Genomic DNA, 24068 nt, shown 5'->3' on the forward strand with positions numbered 1-24068 from the left:
GCCTGCTTTCATACCCAACTCTGTACACACATATTTGTGTATGGAATAAATAATAGATAACAGATAATAAATAAGGGTAAAAGCACACATCCTGTGGGATGCCAGTCGCCTTCTGATTAAAATGTGAGACTGAATTGTGTTGAAGGTCAAAGAAAACTCAACAAACAGTAGCTGACCATGAGACCATGAGAAGTATTTCCTTCTAAGTGTTTAACAGTTATGTTCATCAAGGTTATTGTGGCATCATCTACTCCTTTGTGTGGTTTATAAGCTAACTGCATAGGATCAAGGATATACTTAGTTCGTTGAGATTTTCAATTATTTTCCTATCAACTGATGTAAAGATAATTGACAAATGGATTTAGGAGCAGGAACTAAAACAGCTTCTTTCCATGCAACACTGTGCCTGTGAAGACTTTTTAAAAATGCAGTGAAATACAGGTCTCAGCTGTTAAGCACAAGATTTAAATAAACAACCATAGAAATTGTCAGGTCCATGACATATATTTAGTCATATGGAGCAGAAAGCCTTTTCATCACTCCTTAGGGCAATGTTAAAATACTGATTATTTCCAAGCTTTGAAGCAGTTCCTGAATCATTATGGCGGAAAAAAAGTATGAAAATGATTTTAAAGATGATAAAGTATATTAGCTAACCTAAAGTCTGAACAGAAGCCATCCAGAGTGACCTGACTGCATGATTTGGGTCTTTTTTCATACTGGACCAGTCTTAATCAGGTTTATTTGCAGCCATTTTATTCTTTAAGTAAAAACAAGAGAAGCCTAAAACCTGAAAAATCCATAAAAGTACCCATAAAAGCAAAACACTTAAAACACACAGAACATTTATACAAGGACGCCAAACTCTCACTGCTGGTCGCTGCGTGTGCACGCGCCATTATCTATAATACATCATATATCTAATAATAAATGTGCATTTTCCCATATTTACAACTGTGCATATGACAAAACAAACAAAATTTAAAAAAGAAAAAAACCCACTATCATCTATTCCTTTTTATTAAATCTAATTAAAGTGAATATTAAAACAATAGCCTGCATGAACACTTGTACAGGTACACATTAGAGTGCACACCATCTGTCGTTCTTCCTGTGTCTGAATCTAAGCAGAGAAAAAACCCGAAACAAGCAAACACAGAGGGGCAGTAACACAACAGCACTGTTTACTGATAAAGTGATGCTTATGGTCCTGCAGTTACAGACGCAGGTGTAGTGTCGAAGTGTCGGAGTCGAATTTCCCAGAGGAACCCACCCGAGGGATTAATAAAGTTCTATCTTATCTTATCTTATCTTAGTGCGAAGTGAGATATTTACTAGTCTGGTACCAATGTTCAAACTCCGTAAACACAGTCGAATGACTGCACATATCAACCTGATGCAATCTATTGACTGTTACCACAGGAACACAATCTCACACATACGCAGAGTGTTTTCCTCACCTACTGCCACCCCCATCTGTTTACCATTTTATGTTGCTGATCTAATGAGAGATTCTATCAGGTTGGGAGACGACAAACATTTCACTCATCCCTGCCACCTCTGAATGCACAAACATTTGGACCTGCTATCTGATCGATGGTTTTTAGGACAGACTGTGCTGAAAAGGTTAGTGAGAGTCATAAAAAGAGGAAGACAAAACCATAGATGAACTTATTTAAATGAGAAATAGGGACAGAAAAAATAGACCTTAGTGAAAAGAGTCAAAGCAGGAAGCCAGACAGAAAAAAACCCCCAATGCTGCATGCTGACAGTGTCCAAGATCTGGAAATAGATTTCCTTTTTTCCCACAAACTCATCCACTCTGTTCCCTCTCAGAGCCAGACTCTTAGCAAACCAAACACATAATTATCGTTTTTATTGAGCAAAGACAGAAGGGAATTAATTAGACAGCAGTCAAGTTGTTAAAACACTTCTCTGTAACCGCATCACTTTCTGTTCCCGCCATTCATTCAGACTTAAGCTAATGGACGAGACTGTAAGATAAAGAAAGAGTTGTCATTAATTAGCAGACACTGAACCTCGGGAGCTTTATAAATGCTTCACAATCAAATAGTAATTAGATAAGACCTCTGAGAGTACAGTTTGATTTCTGTATGAAGTATAGATAGATATATATATATATATATAGAGAGAGAGAGATAGATAGAGAGAGAGAGAGAGAGAGATAGAGAGAGATAGATAGAGAGAGAGAGAGAGAGAGAGAGAGAGAGAGATAGATAGATAGATAGATAGATAGATAGATAGATAGATAGATAGATAGATAGATAGATAGATAGATCAACACTACACAAAGTAAAACCATTCCACCAATCCCCTATTTGTGAGAGAGGAAGTCTGTAACGATAACAATCCATCCTATTCCTTTGCTGCTTTCCTTTAGATTGCATTTCTCTACCAGAATCTCTCCATCCATCTGCTGAAATCCTATTTCCATGACAAACAATAAGACACACACACACACTCACTCCATCACTGATCCCTGCAGCTGTCAGAGAATGGGTGGGGGTGATGGGACGGTAAGGAAAGAAAATAACATAAGTAAGGAGAGGGGTGACAGGAAAAGGATGGAAACACTTTGAATCACCAGAGAGTTTGAGGGATTACCAGTGAAAGGATGTTTTGTGTGTGTGTGTCTGGTGAGACATAGTAGAGTGCTTCTGAAGCTGAAAATTGCTAAAATGCAGATAATCTTTTTCAGCTCAAATAAAGGCAAACACGACTAACTACGTAACCGCCTAAATAAAAAGGAAGCAACTTTAAACCTGATGGTTAAAGAAAAAAGATGACTATCAGGTTAAGTACTCACCAGCCTTCTCGCCATTGTGCAGTGGTTTGCTGAGCTCCTGACTGGGCAAGCAGGGACATAGCCCATCACATTTCACTGAGATTTTCTTCCCAGACAGGCAGCTCTGGAACTCCAATTTACACTGTAAAAAACCACAAAGACCTTTTCAGGGTCTAATTCCCACAATCACTGATGACAAGAGCAAAAAGGAAACACTAATTTGACAAGTTTTTTTGTTGTTGTTTTGCGTTTTGAGAATGATGTTAAAACTTTGAAAATAAACTCATTATTTTGATTAAAAAAATGCTGAAATAGTATTTCAAAGAAAACAATTGGGATTGTGAGGATAAATTTGTTATACAGTGTGGTGATACGTATAAGGGCTTTGAAGAGATGGTGCAGAATAAAACTAAACATGAAATAGTTAATTTTGTAAGTGAAATAGCTGGCAATGGACTTGATCTTATGCTCAACATTTCCACTTTATTCTCAACTTATTCTTGAAATTTCCACTTTATTCCTAACATGAGCAATACAAAATCCTTCAAACATTTTTTCCTTACACTTGAGATACTACACAGCTAAATAAATAAAAATAAATTCATCTGCATGTTGTATAATGTCACCTGTGGCCTTGCAAGCGCTATGAGTGTAAGACAACAAGCTGTCATTGACGAAATCATTGACAAAGTTTGCGGGAAAGAAATAAAAATAAAAACCAGAGTGCATGGGTGTATTAAAGATCCCTATTATATACTGCAGTCTAAGGAGGCAACACTTCACGAGCACTTTCAGTCCAAAATATTGCCCTGAATCTACAACTTTGACCTGACTGAACTGAAAGATGGTAACTATGAGCAAAAACATTTTTCTGCAAACCATGCAAACAAGCGTGAACTTTGGAAGATTTGGCAAGCATCAGGAAGTGAGTGTTTACTATAGAATTTGTACTGAGCTGCGTTATGTGGGAACTGGATGTTACCTGAGGTGAAAACAAATAATGGCACTCCTTAGCTGGTATGTTTAAACCATGGTGGTTTATTATTCTATATATGAAATTACAACAAAACAAAAACGTGAATATTTCTTATTTGAGCTGATTATGGGAAACATTTGCTGATACAGGATTGGTCATTTATCTTGGATGAACAAATATGTCCGTTAGGCAGTCATGTAGACATGCCATTAGAAACCGAGATTCCCGTTGACATTCTATTATTCACTGCAGTACAAACCTAATGCAACCCAAAAAGCAGACTACTTCTGAATGTAATTTAACAGCATAAATCTCATTTCAGGTAAGTGAGGGATAAGAAATTGTTTGGACTAGTTGGAGGAAAAAAAATCCAATTACCAGACCCTTCCAAGAGGAATAATGAAAACTGAAATGAGATATGTAAATTCTGTTTGCGAGATGATGACGACAGGATTTGTCAGAGTGGGACCATGACGGTGCATAAACATCTATACGCATATCACGCCTTACACAGGCTTAGCCTTATCCTTCCAGCACTTTCATTTCCCACGTTCTAATTCAAATCCATCATTTCCTCCCTGTCACCTCTTTGATAGCGCCGCTAATGTTGCTTAATGAAATCTGTTGACAAAGGAACAGTGCTCTGTCCTGTTTTCAACATATTGAATTAGCTGTCTGCGGATGGGAGAGGGAGAAAGAGAAAGAGAGAGAGACGGGTGGGGATAGAGGGTGGGGGAAATGGATGTCCTCCCCCAGTCACTGTCAGAGAGAGAGAGGCACCATGAATCTTTATGTTTGTCTCTCTCCTGGGGTTAATGTGGTTTTGATGAAACAGTATTTTAACACCTGACTTGGTCAAGTAAAAATAGAGGTGAGGTGAGGAGAGAAGCCGAGGGGAGAGGAGAGGAGAAAGGATGATTTAAGAGGAAGTAAGTAATGGATTTAACTTAGTGGGCCGAAGCCTCTCAGGAGATAAGAGCACTGTCCTCTTAATAGGATATTGAGTGTGTGTGAGAGTGTGTGTGTGGTTATGATGAGGGAGGCATGTAATGTAATAATAAAACATGAATAAGCTTGAGACCAGCAGCTCACTGGTGAGCAGAGTTTAAGTTGGGCCACAGGGACCCATCACTCCAGCAGCTAACTGAACCCCTCCAACTAATTTACCACAGAGAGCAGAGGGATTTCCTAGCCCTCCCCCGGCTTTTTGTTCTTCCTCTTTTTTCGCCTTTAACACGACTCCTCCTCAGCTCAGTCCCAGCTCACAGGCAGTGTTGGTCATTAGCGAGGCCTACGTCCCGACTTCTGCGGGTCAGGGCACAGACCTTGATAATCGCAGTTTGTGTCATACTGATTGGTTGGAGTTGCAGTTGTGGATTTCGCTGGTGCAGTAAGGATGGAGGTCTGGGTAGGTGCGTGGGTCAACAAAACATAAGGATGCGCATGAAAATGTTTATTAGCCAGTTAGCATTATCTATTTACTATTATTTTTGTACTCCACCTCCTACCCTATGACCCTAACCCCCAGCAGGTCGTGGCAGACCGCTGCCAGAGATTTCCTCTTCTTAAACGTTTTTCCTTGCCAAGGTTGCCAAGTGCTTGCTCATAGGGGTCAAGTGGTTGTTGTGATTTTCTCTGTATTATTATATGGTCTTTACCTTACAATATAAAGCACCTTGAGGTGACTGTTGTTGTGATTTTGTGCTATATAAATAAAATTGAGTTCATTTGAATTCTTCCCTCAGTCCTGAACTGGAACAGTGTGGTTAAGAAAATGTATAGATGGATGGATGTTCTCTAACTATAACATAAATGGAAGCTTATGGAGGCTATTTGAATCTACAGCACACTTCAACCACAGTGTCACCGTGCTATAAAGATCAATGTATGTGTGTATGTGTGTATGTACGCATGTATGTTCCCTTCTCCTTCTAGACGAGTGGACCAATCTTGAACAAACTTTGCATTGAAATTGCCTAGGGCACCGTGAGTGCCAACATCTATATAGCTTATACAAAAATTCTATCTAAATCTCACAATCATATATATTTGTACATTTGACAGTTCAATTGAGCAGTTATCGTCCAAAGGAGCTGAGGAGATTAACATGCTTAATGTTGGGATGTCCCCCCAAAAATTTCCAACACACAAAAACATATACTGCTCTACTTTTATTGATTGTGTCTCATCAGACAAAATTGCGCTGTTAAGGTAAGTTCCTGACTGAAATGTTGGAATACATTACAGCGAAAGTGACAAAAAGTCTTCAGTTCCCAGATTGCTGCATTTTGCCAATAACTGTCATTAAGACTTTGAATTAGCTGTGTAAAACACTAAAGTGCTGTCCATTATGTTTTACGGTTTCTGTGTATTGGACTGTGTTTCACTGCTGACAACCAAAGGGTTGAATACAAGGACAAGAAGTTAAGATGAACATGGACGTCAATAAGAATCTACAGTGTGTTATACCAAGGACGGAGCCTCACTTCTTTATGGCATTTTCTGCCCCTGGATATCGATCTTCGCCTCCCCCAGCCCTAACTTCTTCTATTTACTTTCTTCTTGACTTATCACAAAGGTTAAACCGTGAAATGTCTTTTCTAATTACATGGTGAGTTTGTGTCTATGTGCGATTTTATGTAGCTCAGGAGGCGCTTACAGGTAGGAGTTAGTGGCTAGAAAGAATTGCACGGGACAATGGGTGAACAGTTTTTCCAAAATGCCCAGTGACATCACAGGCAATGTGATGTTTTGAGAAATTTGCTCAGCAGACTATTGGGAACCTGCAGCTCAAAATGAATCAATGCAGTGGAGGCATCTGGGTAGGAAGAAAAGGTGACGACTGATGAATTTGAAGAAGAATGAGCACATTGAGTAAGAGCATCAAAACTATAGATGCTCATATTCCAATGATGCTAACAGAGTTATGTCTCACCTCGGAGGAGTAAGTGTGCCCATCAGAACCACAAACAGGAGTTGACTGGAGGGCTGAGCAGAGCCTGCATTTCCCATGAGCACCAGCTTCAAGCCTATGCTTGTGGCCTGCACTGCCTTTCCTGGGTTTCACACTGGTGGAGAGAAAAAAACATTACAAACAATGTTTTAGACCAGCGGTCTCCAACCTTTTTTGAGCCACGGACCATTTTATGCCCGACAATATTTTCACGGACCGGCCTTTAAGGTGTCGCGGATAAATACAACAAAATAAAACTAGTACCGGTACTGAAAAAAAGAAGATTTATTCATAACACACGTGAAAAGACCCAGGAAAACCGAGTTAACGATCAAAACGATAACAAAATAATGCTGAAAACCGATAAAAACCCTGAAAACCATACATTCCACACCTGAGCCTCAACTCTCGCGGCCCGGCACCAAATGACTCACGGACCGGTACCGGTCCGAGGCCCGGGGGTTGGGGACTGCTGTTTTAGACAGTTATATGTTTGACTTTTGACATACAAAGTAAAAGATTACACAGAGCCAGAAGCCAAACTTTTAGTAGTACATATAGTATAGGCATAATAACATTTGTGTGCAGAGGGAAATTGTTGTAATGATCATAATTCTTTTTTTTTGTCAGAGTCAGAAGAAGCAGATTTTCTGAGAAGTCCCTTTCAATAAGCAGTGTAATTATGTTTGATCCAAATCTTGCAGCAATTTCTGTCTAAGTGCTCTCATTGAACACCCGGCTGCCTCCTGATCTATCAAGCAGATAATAAAGCTGAAGAGACTCTTGAAAATTCTGTAAATTTCTGTAATATTTCTCAATTTGGAGAACACCTCTGACCAAGTGAATGTCTGACATGTATAAAATATTCAAGAACAAAAAATAGTAAAAAAATCCATTCCAGAAACCCCCCCCTCCCAAACCAAACCAAACCAAACAAAAAAAACTTTCCCACTGGAATATTACCATAAGTGTTGGGCTATAAGCCGCTACTTTTTGCACAAGCTTTGAACCCTGCGGCTTTTAGTCAGGTGCGGCTTTTCTATGGATTTTCCATGATTTTTGTCATATCGTAAGACGATTTGTTTTGTTTGTTCCGGTGTTGTGCGGCACTACGTTGCCTGGCGGAAGGGCATGTGATCAGACACACAGTATCGGGTTCAAGAGTGGTATGTTGGTCACATGTCCATCCGCCAGGCAACATAGTGCCGTACAAGTAGCGCGAAAAACAAACTTCAAAGTACCGCTATGCGACACTGGAGAAGAGGACTTTGGTGGTTTTAGTGCGCAGGAAGATGGTGGTGAATGACTGACTTTTCTTCTTGTTAAAGCCGTGTCACTGCACCTGAGCCTAAAAGGTAGTCCAATCTATTTTTCTGGTGTGCTGTAGGTTATTGTTATGTACTACATTTGTTACTCATTCATGAAGCACAGTACATGTTTTGTACTTGTAATTACCGCTACTTGTACATATACCTAAAAAGTTATGTAAATATGTACCCATAACTTGTTTTTCAAAATATTAATAAAAGGGGTGTGTCTCCAAACAGCCATCTCTTTCCTGACAATTCGCTTTGTGCATATTCTCTTACATATGATAAGTCAACATTGAAACACCTGCGGCTTTTAGTCAGGTGCGGCTAATGTATGTACAAAACAGGATTTTCCCCTGATTTTAGCTTGTGCGGCTAATATTCAGGTGCGCTTTGTAGTCCGGGAAATACGGTAACTTACAAACGTTTTCACAAATATTTTGTTCTGATCAACAGTTTCATGTACAGTTATGTAAACTGGTAAGTTTTACAGCATACACAGCAAATAAATCATTGTTGGCTAAATTATCCAGTCCTGAGACTCGTTCATTAAGTGAATTAAATACCTTAATCAAATATACAGCAAAGCATTACAAAAAAGATACTAAATATAAAAAAATGGTTGGCAAATATCCTTAAAATGAGGGCCCGGTGGCGCCAGTGTTCGGCAGCCTCGCCTCTGTCAGTGCGCCCCAGGGTGGCTGTGGCTACAATGTAGCTTGCCATCACCAGTGTGTGAATGTGTGTGTGAATGGGTGGATGACTGGATATGTAAAGCGCTTTGGGGTCCTTAGGGACTGGTAAAGCGCTATATAAATACAGGCCATTTACCATTTACCATTTAAAATTGCAACTATTTATCCCATATTTTAAAATTTAAATAAACACAGCTCGCAGCTTTCAAATGAAGTGAATAATCCAAAGGTCAAATGATTAAACATGGAAACCATTTATGAACCAAATAAAAGAATACATAAAACACAAAACAAAAAATGCAACAAATCACCAAATAAGATCAAGATAATAAAAGCACAGGATTAAGGTATTACAATCTTCAGTCACCCCACATTTATTTAAACATGTGCAAACCTACATGTAAATACAGTATATAAAACAAAAAACAGAGTTTGTACAATTCTAACAAGCCTGAAAATCAATATTTGTTATGACCAAATTTATTCTTGAACAAAGCCTGACCTCTCTGAGAGAAGCTTTTTTTCAAATTTCTGAGTTTTTTAAATAGTCTTCACCTCCACAGAGCCTCCATCGTGTTTCTCAGATGGCTGTAGACACTCACTGTGGTATCTCATCACCGTATAAGACCTGTTACCACTGATTTTCAGTCCACTTCTTGTGTAATCTGGAATACCTCAGCCTAAACTCCCCATTTTCCTTCCTTAAGAATAGCTTCTTGACAGCTATCCTTCCACTGAGATCAGTTCTGATGAGGCTTCAGCGAACAGTAGATGAATCGACTGAAGGCCATATTTATCTCTCAGGTCCTGTGTCAGGTCTTTGCTGGATTTTTTACTGTTTCTTAACCTGTATTGTTCATCTTTTGTAGATAGTTTTTTTTTCCAGGCTTGTAACTTCTTCTTTTGTTGTCTACACATCCAGTTTCCTAATCTAAAAAAAGTACTATTTCATGCCTATCAAACTGCAGCATTTAAAACTGGTTCTCTGCTAAACTATCTGTGTGAACACAACACGGGTGCATTCTTGATGTTTGAATGATTCATAGGTCAGTGTTCAGGGGCTTAAGAAATCCTGAAAATCTTTTAAAAAATTGTCAGGTAGAAGGACTGGATTGAAAACGAGTGAACAAGCAGCCAATGTCCAAAGAAAAACTTAGACAGACCTACAGAAAGCCTGAATAACTGAACTATTGCTCCTGATTAATTGAAAAAAAAATCAGTCTTGCTCCTACAAAGCAAATTATATATACAAAATGAGGGGTCGTTCAAGACTTTGTCCCAGTAATGTACATTTAAGTCTATTCCATTATAAAATCATGTTAAGAGCGCAACAAACTAACTAAACTAGTTAATGCTGCTAAAGCACAGCAGGCATGCACACATCACTGAAAAATAACCCATACAATCAGCTAAATGTAGACAAAAGTTCATCACAAAGGCCAACGCTTCCCCTCATCCATCTCCCAATCATTTTATTAGAAGACAAGACAGTAGCGATATTTCCATCTCAAACAGACAAAAGAAAGTGATCATTATCTCCCTCATCTAACAATATATTTCAGCTACCCGCTGAGAGTTTCCAAGATGCTGTAGTCTGTAAAGTTTCTGATTTGACATAAGTACAACCCCGTCACAGCGGGACAGAGGGGGCGAAAAATTATAAACGAGCCTCCATAATGGTTTTTGAATTACAGCTTGGTTGCTAATGTAGACGTTCAAGCCTGCAGCTAAATATTATCACCCCAATAAGAAAAGTCAGTTCTATACTCAAATCTTTCAGTTTGAAGAGGAAGACCAAAGAGTGCTTGGGATTTTTGTGTCGACAGCTGTTTAGAAAAGGAAACTAATTTGCATAAGGATTTTTGTTTGTGCTGTTTACAGGGAAGCAGTGAGTAAAATCTAGATAAACAGGACATACTTCATCACTGTGTAAATTATTACACAATATGTGTTTGCCAATGTCTGGAGAACAACAAAGTTTGGATTTGGCCTCTAGGAGGACACTGAATCGGTTTTATGCCAATTGGTGCAACTAGTTTATCTTAAATTGATTCAAAATAATATACATATCATTGTCAAAAGCTCGGGTGAATGATAATACTTGGAAATTTCACAGTCCAGGTGAATAATTTGTCACATTAGAGCGAAAATAGCACTTGTAATTAATTTAATACAAATGGAGGGAAAGAAAGGATTATAGTCAAGATTCTTAGGAGCTAATGACTTGAGGAAATCAATTAAACCCAAGACAGAGACAGAGAAATATTCTGATGTCTTCTTGAAGAAATGCTTCTTGAACTGAAAAATTGAAAACCCTTAAAATTGGCAATGGTTGAAAACACAAACAAATTGGGTGGTGACAGAGCAAACAGATAGTGTGATTAAAATTAATTGGTGTTGGGAATACGTAAGCCAATGTCTGTCATTGAAGTACGCTGAGTTATTACACAGTGCTAACACACAAAACACAAAACGATACTTGTTTGCTTTTGCTTGATGTAATTTGTTGAAACTGCCTTGCAGGTAGTTAGGATATTGAAGTTAAACTTGGCATAGCACTTTAAAAGATATAATAAGTTGTAGCTTTTCGAGCTGGCTTAATAGCACAAATTTGATTTAAAGAGTGAGAAAAAAAACTCCCGCTGCTCTTCGGTATATGACAAAGATAATATGTGTTTCGAAACTGTTTCAAAACTGCTCAAAAACACAATTAACGTTGCATTATCATAATCACATTCACAAATCTGTTTCTGATGTGTTGTAAAGACTGCAACAGAGTATGTTGGAGATTCACATTATAATAGTGTGTCCCTTTCATCAAAAAGTACAAGCTCACTCCAGTATTTTTCTCGATCTTAAGATTTCTTTTAGCTTTACATTATTCTTAGGTGCAATTTAGATGCTGGCCATTGTTAAAGACAAACTTAAATTATAACAAATCTCTCATTTTTCATGCTTTGTTCCTCAGGAGCCAGACTTTCTTATCATTTTTAAAGTGGTCTTCACCTTTCTGAAGGTCTTTCAAAGCGTTTCTTAGACATTGGCTGCTTTTTCACTCATTTTCAGTCCAGTCCTTGTATCTGTTTCTGGGTTTGTTAAAACACTTAACAACAAAGTGTTCACACATTAAAAAGGCACCTAAGTCAAGGAACAAACCACTGTTGTGTCTATACATAACAGGCAACTTAGCAAAAAAAAACAAAATTTTGATCCACCATGTAATACCATCTGGAAAAGAAATTGGGAACTGCATGATTTTTCTGCAGTGACCTGAAACACTCGTAATGTAGCAAAAAGCATACCTCATACTGTTCCACACAAAGTGGAATCATAGATTGGCCTCCCCAGAGCCAGTGTGGGATGTGGGATCATCTTGACAGACAACAGAACAGAAGGTGGACAATATCCAAAGAAGAGCTTTGAATGTCCTTCAAGAAGCCTGAAGAACTATTTCCAACAATTACTCAAAGTACAAGAAATCTTGCTCGAGAAAGTTCAGGCTGTGCTGAAGAATAAAGGTGGCTGTACCAAATACAACTTTCAAGTTATTTCCTTTGCAAAACATGAAGAAATGGGGGGTGGCTGAAGACTTTTCAAAGCACTGTAACTGACTCTTACCTGTGGCCTGGCTGCTTGTGATTGGTGCAGATCGCCGTCTGGTAGTCATGACTGACACAGATCTTGTGAGGAGGACAGCGAACCTTCAGGCATGGATCCTTGGTGGCATCTGGTCCTAAAAATGAGAAAGCAGAAACAAACTTCATCTCTGAGCTGCAAAGAATAAGTTATCAGAAACACATAGAACAGGAGGATCAGCACAATGAAGCGCTGGGGTTGAAAACTGATGCAGCAAAACATCCAGCTCCTCTTTTGGTTTTACAGTTGGCGGGCTCTTATGTTCTACTAACTGAAGCAGGCAGAAAAATAATGAGTTGGAGAAAACGACAGAGGAGAAGAATGGTAAAAGGTATGAAGTAAACGTTGAGTTTTCCGCGTTGTGAGCTGCTTAATGAGTACTATTCTCTCCGAGCGTCAACCCCATCTTCCTCCAAATCAATCTCCAGAGTGACATTATTGCCGTGGCAGCCAGGCACAGCTGGCTGGTGTCCAAGATGACAAAAGATCAAAGCAGCTCATTGACTCTGAGCATTGTGTCATTTCACACTAGGCTAACAGCACAAACCCGCTTTCATTTGACAGACTGAGGAAAAGGGAAAAAAACAAAAAACCCCATAGGAGGCGTGTGAGGTGAAAGCGACAGTGGGAGTAAAAGAAAAAGACAAGAGCTTTTAGCACAAATGGAGTGAGAGAGGCCAGCCAACACCAGCCAGTGCACTCTGGACTAGTGGTCATAGTAATTCTGTCAATTACACAGTCTGTACCAGATATGTATAAAAGAAAGATGAAAGCCCTTAAAATGGACAAACCCGAGTGACAAGACAAAGCTAATAAAATGAGATCAAAGATGGAGTGGGTTTTTAAACCGCATACGGAGACTGCATGCTGTCCCCGCAGTGAGTGGACAAAAAATGATTTCAAATCCTAAGTTAATTCTCACTCCTTGGCGGCCGCTTATCGGGGCCTGGAGCCTGGGGCTCGCTCGGGCCACTTCGGAGGTGGGGTGCCCCCGGCCTCTCGGCCTGGGGCTCGGTCACTCAGGCGCAGCTGGCTGCCGGCGGAGCTCACGGGCGCGTCACTGCAACTCCCCCTGGCTTCTGCTCCGCGGCTGCTGAGTGAGCCCTCATCTGGGACTCTCCTCAGCTCTTTCCGGGACAGTGGCGCAGCTGCCCCTCTGTTGGTCTTCCTTGGTCTCTTGTGTTCTGGGGGCCTCTGGATGTCTGGAGTTTTGATCTCCTCCACACCTGCTTCACGCCCTGGAGGACGGGGCTGTGGCCCCCCCACACCCTCTAGCAGATTATTACATGAAGGAACCTTTTAAAAAAACAAAAAACAAGCGCGTCCATGCTCACAGGTGTACACACGGGTGATCACACCCACAAACTACACCCTTTTTGGCTCCTACCTCAAAGCACACTGTGTTCTGTTGATCTTATGTGCTGCACAATAATGTTTAACATTTAGTATTTACTGTCATATTCCCATATATCATTGTGATGTTGTTTATTCTATTACTCTTGTTCTCTTCTGCTTGCTTTCTTTTTTCTTTCTCAGCAGGTGATCCAGGTGATTGATATATGCATTTTTTTTCTCTGCCCGTTCTGTTGGTTTTTGTCTTTTGCCCTTCTCCCCCGTCCCTCTTCTCAGCTGTTTCTCTTTCCCTCTTTCTTTCTCCCCTTCTTTCCCCCAGTCAAGTCTGTCCCGTATTCAGTAAGTGAAAATAAAATAAACAATAAAAGGTGAATCAAATGGACCATTACGGCAAGGCTGGGATGGTCAGTTTGGTAAAGTAAATCCGTTGGGCATCTTTCTTTGCCTTTAGACAACAATTCTGATGGCAAAAGAGCCAAACGGGACAGGCCAAAAAATAAATAAATAAATAAAATAAAATAAAAAAAATAATTAAGAGTGAGTACAAAGTGTATAGATCAAAGCCCAGCATTATGTACAAGTCATTACCATGAGGCTGCTAACATCATAAAACAAGAGCGGCCTTGTCTCCATTAGGAAACTAATGGGTTGTGTTTGAGCCACAGCTGGTGTCTGATGCCAACATCAAGTAGTTTCTGACCTGATCACACACCGCGCTACGGTTTGCATTATACTTTATCATCATTAAATTGTCCAGAAGTCCGAACACGGTGCTGCAATCTCAACAATCTTTGGGGAAAATATATAAAACAGCTATGTATATAAATTGTAAACATGTGCTACTGTGAATATCTGGAGCTGTCAGATATTATGGAAGAGCTTTCTTTATCTCTGAGGAAAATGTACAAACCAAACACTAAAGATGGTGAAGCTTAGATAGTCTCAAGGAAAGAGATTCATAGTCCCCTGTAGACATCTGTCATAAATGAGCAGCACACTTTTCTTCCTCCTTACAATGCGTGAAACGCATGCACAGATGCAAAAATACATTTATAAGCCTGCATGGCCTCTTGTAATCTCCAGAATGCAGAGAGAGATGGAAGGTCAACCTCCCTCCTGATAGCTGTCTGTTGTGCAATGTGCTTCTTTTGCCTGCTGATTTGGGGGCCTGTCCTCACCTCCATCTATCAGCACTGGAAGAAACCCATCTTATTTCACTTAGCTGAAAGATGGCATTACCACTGCAAGGAAATGAGAGATGAAGGAAACGAGAAGAAAGTGACAGAGGAAGGATGGAGGAAAGAGGGGGTGGATAGGTACCTGGTTAACAGAGGATTGGAGGACAATTTGGGATCATTGGGCGACCTCCACTCTTAGATAAATTGGAAAACACACACACACACACACACACACACACACACACACACACACACACACACACACACACACACACACACACACACACACAAATAAGGGACACCTAAATACTCCCAATCACAGAGGATCCTATCATATGTAAGTTTTATGTAGTAAACAGTAAGAAGTCACTTTATAGAGACAATGATAGTCCAAATGAAATATTGTGTTCAGCTGGTGTTGAGAGTATTTTGGATAGGTGAAGAATTACAGTAGATAAAAATTAAGTGAAACCAGGACAAGAAAAAACAAGGGAAGAGAGAAAAAGGGTGAATAAAGCAGGAGAAGGTGGAAGAAAGAGGAGCCAAGATAAGGATGAAAGTTTAAGGAAAGGAAAGAAAAAAGATATTGAAAAGAGAAGAGAAGATGACAGGATAAAGAGGATGGAGAGAAGGCAGAGAAGAGAAGAAGCGACTAAAAGAGTGCTGGGTGACAGAGAGTTTTATCCATCTATTTAAAGCTTGAGTGAGCAGCACTGGTGGTTAAACCGGCCAATCAATTGTAATGCAGGAGCACTGCAGCACATTTGCCACCTCTCTTTCAGTCTCTCCTCTGCTTTTCTCAAGTATTTCTCAAGTATAAGTCGAAATGCACAAGTAACAATCAAATTGCACTTAGTAAAAGTGATTTTACTTTAAAATGTTCAATTTTTACCACATTTCTATAAATAAACCCACTCTCTGCTGCGGATATGATTTTTTCCATAAAGAAACAGAAAGTGCAAAAAATCTGGTCCTCGTCTGTGAGCATGAAGTAAATATGATTCATTGTATGACACGCGCAGTGGATAAACCATGCTTTGCTTTACAACTGAGAACTCATAAAGGAGAAAAATATGGAGCAAATCATGTGTGTGTTCTTTGTGTGACGCTAACCATTTCTGCAGAAGAGCAACAGTCTTACTCTCAGACACCACTACTAATTTGTTTAGCCATTGTCCTTGGCCATATGTAGGGATGACTGATTCCCCTCGGGTGAAGGGTTACCAGTCTGTTGGGATGAGACAGATGGAAGAGCTGGCAGAGCTGTAGCTGAGGGTGAAGAACGCACAAGATGCCTGCAGAGCATTAACAAATGCCCTCCGTTTGAATTCAAGATTGGCATATTTATTTTTTTCCTGTCATTAACAAACATTGTTTGTATATAAACACTAGTTTGTGGGGCTTGTGGCATGGAATTCAGCGTTTTAAAGTGTACAATAATGGCAAAGTTGAGCTTCCTCAATGGACAAACTCTACGACTTTTAAGAATCTGCCTTTGAGAATCTCTTGGCCTACACATACATAAACAATGCATGGCTGTTGTAGTGCTTTGAACACTGCAAACCCAACATCAGCCCCACTCCCATCTGGTCAGATCTGCTTTTATATAGTGTAGTGAGGATCAATATACTCCCTGGTTGGTAGCTCACGCTCAGAGAGCACAGCAAACACATAAAAGAGAACACATTACCTGCTGAAATCAAATGTTGTGCTGCATCTTAGTAGGAAAGATAAGCTCAACTGAGTGAACATTAGGATCAAAGTCACCCTCTTTAAGATCATGTATAAATAATATCCATATATGTCTATCGGTGAGAGATTAATCAGCTCTCAGCATACACATAAATCATTGTGTTAATGTTTTGTCTAAGCGGCACGTCTTTTATGCACTCTAGTTTTAATAAATGCCTCACGCATTAATTTTCAGAAGCCATAATAATAAAACCCAATACTTCCATCACTCTGTTCACTATGTTACATACTGTTACAGTATATCTCAAATACCATCTTTCAGCTCTCATATAACTGACAAAAGAATTGAATTATGACTGCAGTGATTCACTTTGTGCTTATATGGCAAGCTTTTAAAGATGCAGTATATTTTTTTTTCATACGTGTGTGTTCTATGTATATCCAAATCCTTAGGGACTAATAAAGTATGCTGATTCTGATTCTGATAACAGTGGGTCTCATACTCATCTGTCATATTTTAGTAAGTTCTAGTGCTATAAGATTATTATTATATGATTATTATTTCAAATAACTATAGATTAGATGCGTAATGATTTATTTGCTTATAAAAACAGGCGATAATTAACTTTTCCTGATGTCTCAAGAAAGGTGTCCAATTATAACAAAACGTCTCAGTTTTTCAGCGTTCAGTCCACTGTGATACTACTCTCTGCTGATGTAACTCAAATGCTTGGAATTGTTTCTTGGCTCAACCACATTATTTCGGTGTTGTATGGCAAGCCATGGGTGATGTCTCTTTTGGTAAGAAGATTGTAATACTACCTGCATGCTGCTAATAATTCAGACCTCTCTGTCTCAGATGCAATCGTTTGGAAAACCAAACTCATGACTTTATGCATTTTTAAAACACAGGGAGAAGTAAAAAAGAAAAAAGAAAAAAAAAAGGTAAACAGACTGCTTTTTTAGAGTTCTCTTTTACTTTTATCCACCAAACAGTTATTACTATGCATACAGTGCTTTTCTCAGCACAAACCCTTTTGATGAACATATTTTAGGAACCTGTACCTTTCCCAAAGACACTTTGACCAATCCTCTGATTAGTGGACAACCTGCTCTACCTTTCGAGCCATAATTGCTCTAAATTATTCCCTCGTTTTCTGCAATTTTCACACTTTGCAAAGCGTTCTTGTGGTCCACAGATCAAAAGTTTGAAATCCCTGGTTTAGAGGAATATGCCCAGAGGGATACGGGAAGAGGATTTCAGTGATTTTAAACTCCCTGCTTTTTTTCAAGAGATAAAATCTGGCAACTGTAGTAAAGTGATGACATTGTTGTAGTCATTATTTAAAAATGAAACTTGCAGATATGGAGGTTTAATGTCCTCAGTCTCCTCATTTTCCAGGAGATTCAATCCCATACATAAATTGTAGCTATTTAATTGCTGCAACCCTTCCTGGCAGAAAAGCACATTGTACTTGTGGCTGTAAAATGTTATCACAATTAGAGCTGACAGTAAATGACCCTACTTGCTTACGTTTTTGTCTTCGCAAGACTTTTTGTCTTCGCAAGACTTTTTGTCCCTCTTTTTAAAACTTTAATGTTCCTTAAGAGGCAGGTAAAACTTCCTAGAAAAGAAGCGGTGGAAGATAAAACACTCCTCTTGTGTCCTCTAATACTGGATGAATGCCAGGGTGAAGTGCAGTGATTGGGTAATAAAGATAGAGTCCAATAGTAGAGGCCACAATCCCAGCAAGCCCTGCCAGAGAACAGACCATAACCTCAATTTAATTGTTGTTGAGCTTTACATGGGTCAGCCAGATATTTTTAGTAACCTTTGTGTATGGATGTGTATATTCCTTTATTCATTCTGTTCTCAATTGCTCGCCATTGTTTGTGCTCCTCAGATAAACAGCTACTTTCGGCTGCTCCCTTATTCACTAGAGGTCACAGCAGGTAGCTCTGCATATTTGACATGGCAGATATTTACATGAGATGTATCCTCACGCAACCCCCGAGTGATGTGTTTCCACCTGGGGTTGAACCAGGGATCTTTGACTTGTTAGGTAAACGTGTTAACCACTTTTTTTTTCTAATAACACATAAGCTTGAAATTAAATAAACAAGAGCTCCAAAAAACATTCCCAAAGGACAAATTCACAACTCTTATTAGAAATATGAGCACCACTTTTAGGCTTTGATACACTAATTAAAAAGGTGTTTCTTCTCTTTTGCCTTAGAGGGTTAGAAATAAAAACAAGACGGGGAAAAAGAGAGGGAGATAGACAAACATATCAATAGGAGATTAAAATCTTCCCTCTATGCTTTGTGAACATTCCTCGGGATCTTACTATTTGGCCTCAAAGAGGTTCTAGAGCAAAAGATGTCAGAGAGTAGTGATAGAGGGATGAAAGCAAGCACAGAGAGCCTTGGGGACAGCACAGGGAAAGAGCAGAATCACCATCCAGAAAATTAATTATTGAAAACATGGGCAAATCATATTATTGTGGATGTAACTGAGGAATGGAGAAGATAAACAGGCTGCTACAGTTTGAATGTCAGAGAGCACATTGGCTTACGGAAGAAAAATATCTAGAGAGAGAGGCTATTGACTATCACTTACAAGCTGAATATTCATCACTGCCAAACAACCATTATATGCACACACACATATACACACTTTATTGTGAAAATCCCTAAAAGAGGACGCTTTGTGAAGCTGTGGCTGGCAGCAAAACAATTCTAAAAGGACACTATGAAAGAAAATAATCAAAGAGTCTTTGAAGACAGCTTCAAAGAAAAGGCACAAAGATGCTTTTAAGGACAACATGCCTACTAGAGGACATTAATTTCTGGTGGAAGTTGTTAATAGTCACGGATGAAACAAAGTTAATGCCAAAGCTACCTAGCCTGTCTTGCTTGAAGCATGTTTATAGTTTTTACTGTTGGTGTGAAGAACAGAGCAAAAATAACATAGAATATGCATGAAATTGTCTAGTTTGGGATGGAGACACACTTTTAAAGTGTTCAAACAATGCTAGATGTAGAAGCTGGGGGGTCATGTTGCATCCTCGCTGAGAAAATAAAAACAGGACGTCAGCTGAAGCAAGCTGCTGATAACAGCTGTTAAACCAAGTTATTAGGCAACATAGCTATGCAGTGATAACTTCAGCAGTTCAGGCCTGTAATATCTAGGTACAGCAGGCTATTGTACAGCTTATCAAGTATTTAAAAAAAAAAACAATGTAACACACAGAGTAGAATTTTGACAGGTTGGTGGATTATAATTTATAGCTTATTATAATCTGAGGGACCTGTGAATTGCAAATTATGTCCATTGACTCCAAAGATAAGTCATTTCCCTCAAAATCACAAATGTGAACCTCAAGGAAGTACAAACTTCTCCGGCACAATAGTAGGGGATTCATCCTCTGAGGACCATCATGTTTGTCACAATCTTTTTCCAATCTAGCGTCAAAATTTATTTTAATGTATTTTGTTTTTTAAATATTTTAGTATGAAACCTGTGATGAGCAAGCATTTGCATTTATTTTGAAGCCCTGCATCATTACACAGTTTTGTAAAATGCAGTCTGTAATTTCCTTGCTCCTTTTCTTCAAAGCAATGCAAGGAAGAAAGAAAGAAATATTATAGACATTACACCTGTGGGCACCAGATGCTTGAATGGCAAGGAGCTATTCAGGAGGGGAAGTTTTTCCATTTTATTCACTCTAGAATTCTTTTAAAAAAAAGGAAAAACCTTTTTTTTAATGCTTGTACAATGTCAAGTGGTCTCCTTTCTTCTTCTTTAAGAAGATCCCCAAGGCACTTAACTGGCCATGTGTTGCTGCCAGACAAGTAGCTTGTGTCAGCTTGACCTTTAGTCAATTTCAGGAGAGGTCACAATGAAAGACCACAAGCTTGACTTACAGTGTGATTTTTGGCTCATTGACACACTGTGATCTCGTCCTTTTTTTTTTCTGTACACACACACACACACACACACACACACACACACACACACACACACACACACACACACACACACACACACACACACACGTGGTCAGAGGGCCCGGTGGCGCCAGTGTTCGGCAGCCTCGCCTCTGTCAGTGCGCCCCAGGGTGGCTGTGGCTACATTGTAGCTTGCCATCACCAGTGTGTGAATGTGTGTGTGAATGGGTGGATGACAGGTTGTGTAAAGCGCTTTGGGGTCCTTAGGGACTAGAAAAGCGCTATACAAATACAGGCCATTTACCATTTACCAATACACAAACATGCACACATGCACAGAGGACAGATCTGACCTCTTGCCCCACCCTTCAGTGTCAGAGATAATTAAATGTTTCTGCACTGTCCTAGACTGTGGCATTCATTAATCTGAAGCTGAAGTGTGTGTTTGTGTGCACGTGTGTGTACAAGCATGGATAATCTCACACAGATATAGCCCAGTTTTCCCCCTGCTTTTATCTCGTCTCCTCTCCTGTTATCAGTAACTAATCTCACCATCTTATTATTGTTCCTAGAAAAAATTACACAAACAGCAGTTAACATGGCCAAATAACGTGTCCTTTATATCAACTTTGCATAAAGTGCGTAAATCAAATAAATATTGTGCTCCATTTAAATGGGAAATCCGTGAAGTTTATTTCCCAATAGTCCACACAGGGTCAGCACCAGTGAATCACTTTACTTTACTCTGTTACTGAGTTTTTTGGGTCCTACAACTCACAGCCATGATCATTCTGTTTTGAAGCTAATGTATAGCCAATCAAAAGCATGTTTTAGGATACGCAGCACTGCATTGTTATACAGTGACACTGCTTTCATCATCAAGATGACATCAAACACAAAAGAACCTGTAAATAACTAAAAATAACCAGACGTCCAGATGCATCTGTGAAAATGTACTGAAAATGTATCCAGGGTTTCGCAACATCACAGGTCTTTTTCGTAGAAAGTGCGGATTACTATGTGTTCCCGTGTTATTTATCTTGTACTGAATTACAGATAAAAATATGTGTAACTGGATAACAACTCTGTCATTTAAGGTGCACTGTGCATCTTTAGTAGCACAACAAATCCTCCACACAGCATAACAAGCACTCTCAGGGGATGGTCATTACAACTTGCTCCCCTGGTGCATGCTCTTGAAATGATTCTGTGAGTTTCATGGTTATGCCTTGTCAATACCTTCTGGCGAGTGGACATAGGAGCACTTCTTATGTTATTTAACAAACTGACCTTGTGTTTTGCGCAATTATTTTATTCACAATCTACTGTGGTGGTGCACAGAGGAAAAACTGCAAAAATTGTATCCAACGTATTAAAGATCTAACTGCATGTTAGTACTGAAGACAAACCTTGAAATTACTATTCGTTAGGAAAGAGGCTAGGCTTGATCATTCTGTGTGAATATGCAGTGATCCATCTAGTTCAGATGAAGCAATTAGCTTTATTTATCTTTTATTTACCACCATGGCATCTTTGTAATCAAGCTGAACAGGGCTGGGGAACTAAATTAATTAAACACTTTTGCATTATATCCGATGTTATTCATAAACTTCAGCAGACACATCAGACCAGTTTAAGCTCAATGTAAAGTAATGCCACAGTCTATTGTCTAAATCAGTGCCTGTCCACAAAGCACCTTATAATCTGTGATCAGTCTGTATAGCTATATGAGAAGCAACATCATTCTAACCTAATAATACATACACAGCAAGTCAGCTAAATCCGAATAGGTAAATGAACTCTATCTACAAGGACAGGATCGTTATGGTATCAACCAAGTATGAGCTAAAAGTAGCTCAGAGTACCTGGAGCAATAGAAAAACATATATTACCATGGATTTAAATAGAAACTAAACAAACTAAAATAAGAACTCACCATCCTGTACTGTCTTTTTGGCCGAGCTGGAGTGGGCTTTAGTTCTTGGGTCTCCATATCGGCCAGGTTCAGCCACTCGCTCTGAATGAAAAAATCATAAACATAAGACAAATTCATTAGAGAATGCTTTTTCATGGTTAAAGTAATAGTTTACCATATTCTTTAGCCACTTCTTTGTTGCCTTGGTGGTATGTTTTGGGTCACTGTTGTGCTGGAAAATCCATCCATGACCAATCTTCAGTGTTCTGGCTAAGGGAAAGAGGTTCTCGTCCATAATATTACAGTACACAGCCCCATCCTTGAACCAAAAAAGCCTCAACGCACAATGTTTCCATCTCCGTGATATGACCTAAAGAACCGCATCCCCACAATGGTGTTCTCGAGGTCACACACAGGAAGAGAAATTATCTCTTCCCCCAAAGATGCCTTGTGGAGTTGATGCCAGATATCTCAGTTTTGGTTTCAACAGCACCTTCTCCCATGTTTACTGGCAAACTGGTTGATATTCTGTCTCTCTTCATTTAAATTAAACTACCATAAAATCAGAGACACTTCGTTTCTTTTTAAGTGAGAAAACGTAATTATTCAGAAGGAGATCAAATAATTATTTTCCCCACTATAATGTAATTCCCTTCATCTCCAGTTCTGTACTTAATAGACAAACATGTCAAACTCTCAGAAAGAAGGCAAATGCGACTGTGTGCCAATATTTTACACTCCTACTTTGTGTTTTAGCTTAATCAATTTACAACCTGACCAGAAGTATTTCCTCACATAATGCCTCTTAATCACCAGAAATACATTATAGACTCCATTGGCAAATTTGGCAGGGAGGCAAAGTGACAGAATTCTCCTCATTATAAAAGAGTAATTGCTACACTATTCTCGCTCTTACACACTCACAGCACTACAACATCCCATATGGAAGGAAGCCAGTGGCAGCACTACCTCAGGGAGGAAGCAGAGCAGCCAAACACTGAGTTACAGGGAGTTTGTCATGTCTGTCTGTAGGCTGTGACATTAACACCCAGAAATGATTAACTCTCCGAACTCATCCATCTCCAGTATTTATTAGCGAGCAAGACTTTTGAGTGGGGACTGACCATGAAGTGTATTTAATGATCAGGAAAGAGGGTGTGGGTGTTTGTGTGTGTGTGCAAAACTTAGTCCAACTTTTGTCAATATGCCCTCTGTTCATTATTCCTCCCTTCTCTCCCTTTTGCCAGACTTTCTCTCCTCCTCATTATGGGAAAACTTTCTTATCTCTGAGTTATCCTCTCTGCAGGCACTCTCTCTCAAGTGTTCTCTGTAGGCCTCATGTCTATATATCTTTTGTATCCTCCCCTGCCTTCTTCCCTCCCGATACTCCCCGATGCCACTGTCACTTTTGCGTGCTGCCGTTTAGCTCGAGGGCTCCTGCTATGATCGCTTGCAACAACTGCCTGCTCATATCCTCTGAAGTTTATTTATCCTATAATTTACAATTATCATCAGAGTCTCTAGTGGCCACGGGGCAAGAAGGGCAGAATCAAAACAACAACACACCCATTCACTTGACTCTCTGTCTGCGTGATCTACTACT

At 39.5% G+C, this 24068-nt stretch overlaps 1 protein-coding gene across 2 annotated transcripts in view; it reads right to left on the reverse strand.

Moving 5' to 3' along the window:
- The window catches only part of spock1 (SPARC (osteonectin), cwcv and kazal like domains proteoglycan 1), a 116715-nt gene that overhangs the window by 20243 nt on the left and 72404 nt on the right, over nt 1-24068 (reverse strand). For both annotated transcript variants that reach the window (XM_080900596.1, XM_080900595.1), the window contains exons 4-7: nt 22487-22567; nt 12359-12473; nt 6718-6850; nt 2828-2948 (exon numbers count right to left, since the gene is read on the reverse strand). In XM_080900596.1, coding sequence (XP_080756722.1) covers nt 2828-2948; nt 6718-6850; nt 12359-12473; nt 22487-22567 — 450 coding nt within the window. The remainder of the gene's footprint in view (nt 1-2827; nt 2949-6717; nt 6851-12358; nt 12474-22486; nt 22568-24068) is intronic.

The sequence above is a fragment of the Rhamphochromis sp. 'chilingali' genome (assembly GCF_963969265.1).
Source record: "Rhamphochromis sp. 'chilingali' genome assembly, chromosome: 13".
Classification (NCBI taxonomy): domain Eukaryota; kingdom Metazoa; phylum Chordata; class Actinopteri; order Cichliformes; family Cichlidae; genus Rhamphochromis; species Rhamphochromis sp. 'chilingali'.